Source organism: Oncorhynchus clarkii, chromosome 5 (genome assembly GCF_045791955.1).
Source record: "Oncorhynchus clarkii lewisi isolate Uvic-CL-2024 chromosome 5, UVic_Ocla_1.0, whole genome shotgun sequence".
Taxonomy (NCBI): Eukaryota; Metazoa; Chordata; class Actinopteri; order Salmoniformes; family Salmonidae; genus Oncorhynchus; species Oncorhynchus clarkii.
In genome coordinates this window covers 55194542-55206891 of record NC_092151.1, presented here as the reverse complement: position 1 = coordinate 55206891, position 12350 = coordinate 55194542, and the positions used below count along the sequence as shown (strand labels likewise).

The window sequence follows — 12350 nt, the reverse complement described above, 5'->3', positions numbered from 1 at the left end:
TAAAAATCCCTTAGGCCTCCTATCTGAGATATCTACTGCAGCCCTCATCCTCAACACCCATTCTGCCAGTCACATTCTGTTAAAGGTCCCCAAAGCAAACATCCCTGGGTCGCTCCTCTTTTCAATAAGCTGCAGCTAGCAACTGGAACGAGCTGCAACAAAGACTCAAACTGGACAATTTTATCTCAATCTCTTCATTCAAAGACTCAATAATGGACACTCTTACTGAGAGTTGTGGCTGCTTTGTGTGATGTATTGTTTTCTCAACCTTCTTGACGTTTGTGCTGTTGACTGTGCCCAATAATGTTTGTACCATGTTTTGTGCTGCTACCATGTTGTGTTGCTACCATGCAGTGTTGTCATGTGCTGCCTTGCTATGTTGTTGTCTTAGGTCTCACTTTATGTAGTGTTGTGTTGTCTCTCTTGTTGTGATGCGTGTTTGGTCCTATATTTTATTTTGTATTTATTTCCATCCCAGGCACCCGTCCCCGCAGGAGGCCTTTTGGTAGGCCGGCAATGTAGATAAGAATTTGTTCTTAACTGACTTGTCTAGTTAAATAACAATTAAATAAAAATAGTGTGTGAACTAGCCTGGCTTTCAGAAGAGACAATTGCTTTCTAGTAGAATTAATTATATAGGAATAATCAATAGAAGTAATCATTTTGTTATAATTATGTGTGTGTGTGTGTCCATGTTTTGTCTGTGTGACTGATCAAATGAATAGATAAGTGTGTGAGTGTTGTGGCGGAGGCCCACCTTGAGTCTGGGCTTGCCCTCTGAGCCCGAGGGGGACCCTCCGGCGGACGGCTGCACCAGCACAAACTCCTCGCTGGTGACGGTGGCCACGGATTCGGTGGAGCCGCTCACTTTGCCCAGAGAGGAGGTGTCGTCCATGGTTAGCCAGAAGCCCCAGGGGCCAGCGCTCTGCCCCTCTGTCCGCTGCTTCGCCTCACAGTGCCCTTCTGCTCAGCCTCCTGCTGCTGCAGCCCTGAATGAAACGCAACACATGCATTTCAGTACAGTTGGATTGTAATTATGGTATAGAAAGCGTATAGCCCAGGCCTAGCCTACATAGGTCTAACATTACGCATTTAAGAAGGGAGTAACCTTCAGTTTGTCACATCATGACAGTATCCAGTGAAGAAGCATTATCAAATGAATAAGTAACCAAGATGCTAGAAATACAGATCAAACGAGACTCACTGAATCATATTAAAAGTGAACGGGTCAATTTGACAAGTCATCCCACAAATCACCAGTCACCTAGGGAAAGGCCTAATTTAAAACTGGAGTGGAGGGCATCCTGCCTAAGCTGACAGAGTACCCAAGCCTGACATTTCCGTCCCTCAAAGCCCTATATCTGAAATAGATATTGTCGATTCAGCAGTCAAATTACACTTAGGTCTAACGTTTGCTGACCTCAAAACTCACTGAAGTAAGCCTATCAGTTTAACAAAAACAGGCCTTGGCTCTTCACTTTGTTTTGAAGATGTAGAGGATGATGACTCCTGTTTGAGGACTGCATAGTTATTTTCTGCTCTTACAAGAGCTGTAGGATAAACATAGCTTGAGATAGCCTTGTTGTTTATCCTGACACTCACATCTTGTTGACAAGATCAAATCAAACCTGGTTCGGGTGACCAATGTTGTGGCTGAGCATCAGTGGTATCGCCCACAAGAGTTATGATCGGAATACGCTGTCGAGAGACAGTGCACTGACGGAGTAAAAAGATATTTAAAGTCTGTAACTTGCTTTACAGTAATTCCAAAGACCAGGCAGGAATAGGCTTTTAGAGAAATGCTGAACCGAAACCTTACACAGCCTAATGTATAAAAAAAATTACATCTCATATGAAGCTTATCAAGACTACGAGCCGTGGTCTCACACTGTAGTCATGGCCTTGCTGGTTTTTCAAGTCAAAGACCTGTTACGGTGCCTGTTGAGTGAAAAACAGTGTTGTTCTAATACAAAGACCTTACTCTGAAGACATATTTACCTTGAAATTCAGCAGACGCAGCGACAGCCAGGAGTTGTTATTAGCCTGGTAGAGTGAAGCCACTTGGTTGCTTGTTTGCTAACAAGTTTACTAGCCAGTAGCCACCTAGGCCAAACCAAGTGTAACATGTGGAATAAGCTAGCCTATGTGAAGCGATTGGGTCCTTAACCCTTACTGGTGAAACAGCGAGCTCACACACACACACACACACACACAACTGTGGCTGCAGAGTCATGTGCTTCCATCACACTCATTCAATTACATCCATTAAAAACTGCAGAGGGGTAAAAGGATGAATGTTCCCAGTTATATGCAATTAAAGTACCAAGATTTTAAAAAGATTTGACGAGGCCTAACCTATATCAAAATGCTGTAGGTATTCAGTGCTCAACTGTTACAGCAGTGTGACAGGTTAGGACAACTCAATTTACTCTTATAAAATGTTAGGAACCGTTACAAGCAATTTAACCTGTAGGCCTGTCTCTTATCTGTGACTGTGTTGCCCTTGTTATGCTGAGCACAAGTATAGAAAGTGAAAGGGTTTTGGCACTGCCATTGACCAGGCCTACATTTTGCCCTGGAAGCTTTAGCAAACAAGTCACTTTTACATGATCTGTCATGTACTCACTTACACAATTTTTAAAAAGACAGGATTGTATGTGCAATCCTGTCTACACACCTTAATATTTTTCTGCGGGATATGGAATGTTAATTTAGGAGCACCAGTGCGCCTAGAAAATGGATGTGTTCTAGCTTTATTACCTCAACTATCTTTTATTGTGGTCCCAAATTTATTTTTGGGCGCTTCAAATGTTTCTACTTAGGTACACACGTGCTCCTTGTAAAGAAAGTCTGCGTAGTGCCCTGATGATATTAGGCTCGCCTTTAGACAGTTGGCCTCCTCTGTAGGCCTAGTTTCAAACTTGTCTGTGTGTGGTTCCCTGAACAAACAGCTTCACAAGTTCACTCACACATTCATTACTGCACACACAGTACAAGCTATCTAGAGGGTCAAATCCAGGCCTTTGCTACAGTAGGCCAACTACCCATTTTACATCGTTCACTACAGTTTAGACCTATACTTACATTAGGGAGTGGTGAAAACAATTGACATCAATAGACCTTACCACATAAGACAACACTTGAGCCATTTAACTAGTCTAACTGGTTGTGTGGGCAGAGGTTTCCCTTTAGTTTCTGCCTTACAGGTGTAACTGCCTCCTTGTACTGCCCCAATAAGACAAGAAGCTCTAAACCCAAAACGTTCATCGGTTACACCCATTTAGGCTAAGGTGTTGATCATTAGGTAAGCTAGATCATCCAATGATAGCCCACGCTTCAAATGCACATGACTAATAGAGCTAGGCAGCCATAGTTGCAAGTACAGGGACAAATTATACAAAGATTAGTCATCTAGCCTAAACATTTCACTCGGTTTTGGTTATCAGAGCAAAATAAAACCATACCCAAGAGTTCCCTAACTGGCGGCCAGCGGGCCGAATTTGGCCCATGGGTGGTTTTATTAGGCTTCTGTCTAAAACGATTGAGCTGATCCATCTAGGTTATTCAAGGCAAGTCTAAATCCTTTTAGGTGGGGCAACAACTTTTCAGTGGCCTTGCATCCCTATCCAGTTGTGATGTGATGTGATAGAGATATATATACATACATATATATATATATATATATATATATATAAGATTTATTTTTTCCTTGATTTAACTAGGCAAGTCAGTTAAAAACATATTCTTATTTACAATGACAGCATACCAAAAGGCCTCTTGCAGGGACAGGGGCCTGGGATTAAAAATAGGTTTAAAAAAATATAGGACAAAACACTAATCACAACAAGAGGGACAACACAACACTACATAAAGAGAGACCTAAAACAACAATATAGCAAGGCAACACAACATGAGAACATGGTAGCAGGACAAAACATGGTAGAAACATTATTGGGCACAGACAACAGCACAAAGGGCAAGAAGGTATAGACAACAATACATCACACAAAGCAGCTACAACTGTCAGTAAGTGTCCATGATTGGGTCTTTAAATGAAGAGATTGAGATAAAACTGTCCAGTTTGAGTGTTTGTTGCAGCTCGTTCCAGTCGCTAGCTGCAGCAAACTGAAAAGAGGAGCGACCCAGGGATGTGTGTGCTTTGGGGATCTTTATCAGAATGTGACTGGCAGAACGGGTGTTGTATGTGGAGGATGAGGGCAGCAGAAGATGTCTTAGATATGAGGGAGTGAGGCCTAAGAGGATTTTATAAATAAGCATCGACCAGTGGGTCTTGTGACGGGTATACAGAGATGACCATTTTACAGAGGAGTAGAGTAGTAGAGTACAGTGGAGTAGAGTGCAGTGATGTGTCCTATAAGGAGCATTGCTGGCAAATCTGATGTCAGAATGGTAAAGAACATCTAGCCGCTCGAGAGCACCCTTACCTGCCGATCTATAAATGATGTCTCCGTAATCTAGAATGGGTAGGATGATCATCTGAATCAGGGTTAGTTTGGCAGCTGGGGTGGGGTGAAAGAGGAGCGATTACGATAGAGGAAACCAAGTTTAGATTTACCCTGCAGCTTTGATAAGAGAAGGACAGTGCACCGTCTAGCCATACTCTCAAGTACTTGTACAAGGTGACTACCTCAAGCTCTAAACCCTCAGGGGTAGTAATAACACCTGTGGGAAGAGGGGCATTCTTCTAACCAAACCATGACCTTTGTTTTGGAGGTGTTCAGAACAAGGTTAAGGGTAGAGAAAGCGTATTGGACACTAATACCATACCCAAACACCATCATGCACAAATTGATTTTGTCCCCCCCACACCAAACGTGATCACGCAGGTTGAAACATCAAAAACTCTGAAACAATTATATTAATTTGGGGACAGGTCAAAAAGCATTAAACATTTGTGGTAATTTAGCTAGCTAATTTGTCCTATTTAGCTAGCTTGCTGTTGCTAGCTAATTTTTCCTGGGATATAAATGTTGAGTTGTTATTTTAGCTGAAATGCACAAGGTACTCTGACAATTAATCCACACATAAAATGATCAACCAAATGGTTTCTAGTCATCTCTTTCCAGGCTTTTTCTTCTTTGGACTTTATATGGGAATTGGCATCTAACTTTCATAGTATTACCACGACGACCGACCGAACAGTTCATGAGTATCTGCTTCTATAAACCAATGAGGAGATGGGAGAGGCAGGACATGCACTTGCACTAAAATAGAACTGACTTCTATTTTAGAGCTAGGCAACGCAGACGCTCGTTGCACGCGCGAGCAGTGTGGGTGCAATGATTGAATAACGTGTATAAATGGAGGAGAGCTTCCTGCTGCCTGAGCTATGTTGTTGATGTAAATTGAGAAGCACGTGGGGCCTAGGATCGAGCCTTGGGGTACTCCCTTGGTGATAGGCAGTAGCTGAGACAGCAGATGTTCTGACTTTATACAATGCACTCTTTGAGAGAGGTAGTTAGCAAACCAGGCCAAAGACCCCAATACTCCTTAGTCGGCCCACAAGAATGGAATGGTCTACAATATCAAAAGCTTTGGCCAAGTCAATAAAAATAGCAGCACAATATTGCTTAGACTCAAGGGCAATGGTGACATCATTGAGGACCTTTAAGGTTGAAGTGACATCCATAACATGAGCGGAAACTAGATTGCATACCCAAGAGAATACTATAGACGTCGAGAAAGCCAGTCAGTTGATTATTGACAATTTCTTCCAACACTTTTGATAAACAGGGCAAAATAGAAACAGACCTATAACAGTTAGGATCAGCTTGATCTAAGGATGGGTAAAGTCTGTCTAAAGCTCTACAGCCCGGGGCTATGACATCATCCGGAGTTCCTGTGGAGAGCGAGGCTTGCTGCTTGGTTACAGCAACTGGTGACAGCAACTTTCCTGCCTCTGGGAAATAAGTTGCAGTGAAGTGGGGAACACACAGGTCTGTCACTTCTGCAAGGCCTGCCTGACACCAGTTGACTAAGAGTACATCTTCTAGCTAGAAAACAGGGTGAGAAACAGAAACCTCAGAAGGAAATGAAGAGGGTAGACAGAGTGAGTAAGCATTTGAACACTGCATGTAGCTTTTCTCCAAGCAGCGTTTTTGCTTCCAAAGAATAGCAAACTACTGCTGCTAGGCCCATGTACTTAAAATAGCCAAATATTAGGGTATCATTTCTAGTTGTAGGTTAAGCTACATAATGTTGAGACCTCCCTAATAATAACTTTTCAGCTGGTTTGCACAACATTGTTCAGTCTTGGCTCATGACTTTATACTATAACCCTTGACCAAAGTGATGTCATTTAAGCCTAAACTTGAGTTGTCTGCCTGTGTGTGTGTGTGAGAGAGGCACTTTGCAATGGTGGTTAACATTTAAAGGGGTACTTCAAGATGTTGGCAATAAAGCCCTTTTTCTACTTCCCCAGAGTCAGACGAACTAATTTATACCATTTGTCTGTCTCTGCATGCAGTTAGAATTAAGTAGCTAACTAGCGTTAACGCAACTGCTAACTAGCATGCTAGTAGATACCATAGACGTCAAGTCATTGTGCTAATGCTAGTTAGCATTGGCTTGCAAAACTACCTCCAACTTTGTTTATACTGGATGCAGATACATAAAAACGGTATTGATGAGTTAATCTGACTCTGGGTGAAGTAGATAAAGGGCTTCATTACCAAAATCCCGAAGTACCTCTTTAAAATGCAAACACATCAGGTGCTGCAGAAGTGTGAACCTACAGTACAGTAGCTAAATGTCTCATGTTCAGTAGAATAAACAACTCCACTACTGTATTTGTTCTTCTGGTATAAGGTCACTAAGACTTGTGAAATAAGGTTGTATGCACTGCACTACCTGATACAGTCAGGGTGCTCAGGTAGCTCTATAGAGCTTGCCGTCCTCATGTATACAGTTAACAGTAAGTACAGTTCTTATACAGTAACATTCTGTCTTAGCTCATAACATTGGAGAAGAGTTCTAGTTAAGGATGAGGCAAATTACTACCTGTTTAGCACCATGTGTTCCACATTGGAAGGTATGTGCGTAATCTGTAGACTGTTCTGATTAGGAGGTCCTCGTTTGCGTCGGCGAGCAGTGCACAAGAAATAACTAAATCCAATTGTTAGAAGCTAACAATTGGATTGCCCCCTCCAAATAAAAAACAAACATGGATGTCAATGTCTGCGCGCATACACGCCACACTGCCCATATTGCAAGGCTGATTAGCTAGGACAAACTGGTGTAAAACACAAAACAGTGTGCGTGCAAAGCGAGAACAGCATGGAGTCCATGTTTGGTTTGGATAGAATTTATTATTTCATGAGCACTGCTCTGTGATGAAGACAAGGACATCCTAATCAGGACCGTCTACCGTTGATGGATATAGGCTCGGATGTGGGAAAAGTGTCGCCAAGCAACCATAGGCACAGGGTGGCAAATTACTTGCAAGGTGGGGTATATGTTACCAGACCCGAGTTCAACTCAGGTCTAAAATACAGCACTACAGTACTCTTCCTCCCCAGATATGCTTAAATGTTACACACAGGTGTTCTGAGCAAGATATAAGTTATGTTTGAATACCCATACGAACATACTGTATACTACATACTTAATGAGCATATACTACATACTATTAGTTTATTTTAGTATACTCTAAATTAACAGTATCCTTTCAGTTGAGTGTACTTGCGCTTCACTTGTCTACCGGAAGTTATTGCTGTTGCTATGCAAACTCTACTAGCTTGTTAGCATGGCAAATTACTAGCTAGACATTTTACGACTTCAGGTGTGTTATTAAATTCAATCTGGAGTGCCAGAGTGCGCTCTTGATGTACGTCAATTCAGAGCATTTTCAGATTGTTCGTTTGTAAATTCAGACCGTTTCGCTCTCGGAGCATTCAGAGCGCACACTGCCAGGCAGTCACAAGCCAACTGGCTAACTATCGTTTTAAAAAAACGATTCAAATTCAACACAAACCTTCAAATAGGTATGTAATGACACATTATAGCAGCGTTTAGGTCATATAATTGATTCTGTTGGAAAGGGGAGAAATTGTGCTTTACAATGGTATTGACATTACAGTTGATCTGGAAGTATTACATTTTGGGGCGCTAAAATAAGGGCAATTGTACGGACCAGGGCGAAGTACGAGTTTACGTGGGTTTACGTTACTTCCAGACACAAATGAGAGAACACCTCACTCTGACCATTTTACTCACCATAGCAGAGCTGGTTAGGCTGTTTTCATGTTATCCAGAGTGTTGGTGACCGTAACTGTGCTGCTGGCAACAATTTAATGACGTTTTTTTGCCGCCGTTTTACAGACACCAGCCATATTCAACTGGTGTTGAGTGTTCATAAATACATCAGTTATTCTGTGCTCTGGCACACCTACTCTCAGACGAGAGTGCTCTGAAATCGCAGTAGATAACCTGTGTGAATTTACAAACACACCTGAATGTCCATTGAGAACGCAAGACTATACCACTTAGTTCAACTAAGAATGACGGGAATAATCAAGTCAATAAAAGTTGGGTAGTTAGAGAGCATATAGCTAATATACTGGCCAGTTTGATGCATCAGTGGCCAAGTAACGTTAGGTAGCTGGCTAACATACCGGTACATAATGCAGTAATGATATAACGTAAACTCACAAACACGTACATCGCCTTGGTCCGTACAATTGCCCTTATTTTAGCGACACAAAAACGTAATACTTCCAGATCAAATGTAACATCAATACCACTGTAAAGCATAATTTCTCCCCTTTCCAACATAATCAATTACATGACCTAAACACTGCCCGTTACTGCATAATTCAAGCAGGCAATGAACCCCGTCGGGTCTTTTTAAAAATGGCGGGTGAGGAAACGAAACTAATGCGTGACAGTGAGAAGGAGATATGTCGTGTGGGAAATTAGCTTTTTTTCACTCGATCTGTCCAACTTATCACCTTATCGCCTCTAAAATGTAAATAAAACACTATAAAGAGTTTATATAATGTGTCATTACATACCTATTTGAAGGTTTGTGTCGATTTTGAATCAGGTTTTTAAGGCGGTGCTAAAGTGATCATAGAAGTAAACAGAGGCTTTGAGAATGATGATCGCATGCAATGATGACGCAAAAATGACTAGGTATCCCCCTTACTGTCCATTTCTTGTTTTTAAAGGAGAGAGAAGTGCTACACCTGGTGGAAAGAGATTGTAAGACAGAAATTGTTGCTTTATGCGTGCTGTACGTTACGACATGACACGTCTAGATGTAACGGAGGGTCCGTTTTTTCAACTTTTCTCCAATACTATAGAGCCATTACCATGTCAATCAACGCTTGAATAGAAACCTAGTTCACACTCCCGATTTTAAAGTCAACACAGTCGCTACAGTCCCATTAGTTTTCTTTGTAGCCTCATTTGAATGTTACCATTGCGCACATTTGTACGGAATGTTAAGTTACTACACGGGTGGTAAGGAGAGCGTAGCTAAGAAATTGTCAGCCAACATAATGCGTAAGGTAACTTATTTGAAAAGTCATTACATTGCAAAACATTTTCTTAACATTTGTCATAATTAGATAAAGCAATGAATTACTGTTCACTGTCGTTGGACTTGGGCTGCATATTTTCCTGAATTTCTTCAAATCTGAAAACGATGTGAAGCCACGCCTATTTTCTGAAGAATTGCATTATGGGCCCTAAAAGCACAGAAATAGTGTCCACTGCTTGTATACTTTGTATTTTGGCGAATGTAGTACATCCGGGAACTTTCGGCATACTAACTATATCCATACTATATACTCAATTTAGGTCACAAATAGTACGGTATGAGTATTCGACACATATAGATAACACAGGTGGTCAGCTCGGTCTCCTGTAAACAAGGGCTGTAGTAACATGAAGATATGGCCGTGTGGGAACACTAACCTATAAAAGGTGTAGTAATTTAAATAACCTTTTTTGATTTCTCGTAGATTTTAAAAGATAGCTATCTACGTTCCTTGTGTTTCCAAACCCGTACCTTAAACGATGCATGTCAACGTTTTGAGCAAGCGTTGGGGACCTAAACAAACGCCCCCGGGAATAAGACACCTTCATCAATAGGAGCTAAAGCTAACGTTAGCGTCTATACTAAGTTAGATAACTAGCTAGCTAGCCTCTCAAAACTAATAAACTAGCCATTAAGCTAGCAAGTACCTCGTATAAAAGCATACCACAATTGTGAGGTTGCAAGCTAGCGACGTTACATTTTTATGTATTAGCGAAAATGACAGTTTAACACTTAAGATATCATGCAACGTGAATGTAAAATCAGGGCAGTCACAACATAACGTTAGCGTCATTTGTGAAAGCACACATACTGGGCAACAGGACGTGCCTGCTGGCTATCTGTGCTAGCCAATGAGGAGGTATAAAGAACTAGCTAGCCATGCTAATGGTTTGGCTAACGCTAGCTAGCCTGCGAATGACTCAAAACAGCTCACCCACCAAATTTAAGTGGTGAATACTCGCGCAAGAAATAAAGTAAAAACAAAGTCACAACTAAAATGTCAGTAAGAATATCATATTGCCATTTTCATCACACGCAATTGTCGAAGCTAAATGTCTTCAGAAGGTAGATAACTTACTTGTTTAGAGTGACCGCCTCCGGAGGAGTAGCTGTCAAGCAGCAAGACAAGCACTGTGAGGCACACACACCTGTGTGACGCTAGCTACGATAATAATTAGCGATTTGCCTTAAAAATAAAAGTCCACATTTGAAAGTGATTCAAACAGATACGAATAGTGGAATCATGCCATATTTGGACTGCGTAATGCTTAAACAACATCGGAATGTTACATAAATTCAACTAAATACAATAATTAGTTCATTTGACACAATACAAGTAAAAATCTTTTGAAATCGGACAGTGGATGTTTTAGACTTTAGAATTGTATTGTGGGCACACTTACAGTATATGCACTGAACAGCCTAACCTATGGTTGTTGCACCCATGAAATGGTGTATCAGCCTACTCAGTGACACTCGCATAGCACAACTGTGAGTTTACACACATATTAGCGTCTTAGCTTTTATTGCAGGGATCACCTTTCCAGTCAGTCCATTGGGTGTATTATTATTAGGCCTTTATTTCAACAAGGAACACAGACTGAGACCGAGGTCTCTTTTACAGCTGGGCCCTGCGTGTACATGTTTACACATACAGTTTAGGTGCAATGATTAAGAAACTAAACAAAACTATCACAGATAACACAAACAAATACAACAGCAGATTATTACATTTGCCCACAGGTTATTCCCCTAACAGCACAATAACTTGCATTACCCAAAACAGTTACAAGCGGTACAAAAATAAAAATCCTCCAATAAACATTTTAAATGGGCAAGGGGGACAAGAGTCTCAAGTTTACGTTTAGTCTGCAGGCTATTCCATAGGCAAGGAGCGTAACAGGAAAAGGCAGCCATACCCAACTCTGTGGAAATCACATGGCCCTCAAGTGTAATCCATGCTTGAGACCCGGCTTTAGGAATTATAATTCTAATATTGATGAGTGATGATAAATAAGAAGGTAGCTTATTCAGAAGTGCTTTATAGACAAACACGAGAGCGTGTTGTTCTCGTCTCACGGACAACGAAGTCCAACCCACATTTTGATATAAACCACAGTGGTGAGTTCTGTAGCTAGCACCCATAATAAACCTAAGTGTGCAATGATAAGTAGCATCCAGCGATTTAAGTGTTGATGCTGTAGCATGCATGTAGGTAATATCCCCATAATCTATAACAGACATAAAAGTAGCTTGCACAATTTGTCTTCTATTTGTAGGGGACAAACATGTCCTGTTTCTATAGAGGAAGCCTAGCTTGATTTTTAGCTGTTTACAAAGTTCGTGAATATGCATTTTAAAAGACTGTTTATCATCCAAACATATCCCTAAGTATTTATATGCAGAGACCTGATTCATTCGAGAACCATCTAAGCTCGTAAGTGCAAGTGTATTTTTAACCAACTTTTTGAACCTATTAAAAAACATAAAATGTGTTTTCTTTGCATTTAAAACAAGTTTCAGCTGTATAAAAGACCCTTGTAATATCTTAAAATCTGTCTCCAATAGTGATAATGCTTGGTCAGCCGTTGAAGCGATAGAGTACATGAGTGTCATCAGCATATAAATGAATTATGACACTTTCTTATCTCATCACCGATATTGTTTATGTAGAGAGTGAACAGTAATGGACCAAGCCTTGTGGGACCCCTTTAACCAACTCCAATGGCTCCGACTGGATGCCGTCGACTCTAACAGCCTGACTTCTATCCTTTAGATAGTCATGAAA

General features: G+C 41.1%; 1 protein-coding gene across 3 annotated transcripts in view; it reads right to left on the bottom strand.

The window, feature by feature from the left end:
* Nucleotides 1-10706, bottom strand: part of LOC139409023 (rab GTPase-activating protein 1-like) — a 164737-nt gene extending 154031 nt beyond the window's left edge. Inside the window, exons 1-2 of one of the 3 annotated variants that reach the window (XM_071153663.1) lie at nt 10641-10706; nt 758-989 (exon numbers count right to left, since the gene is read on the bottom strand). In XM_071153663.1, coding sequence (XP_071009764.1) covers nt 758-895 — 138 coding nt within the window. In that variant the 5' untranslated portion in view covers nt 896-989; nt 10641-10706. Of the gene's footprint in view, nt 1-757; nt 990-4445; nt 4521-10640 lie in introns of those variants that run through there. The other 2 variants (XM_071153665.1, XM_071153664.1) reach the window with 2 other exon arrangements.
* Between the last annotated feature and the right edge of the window lie 1644 nt (nt 10707-12350).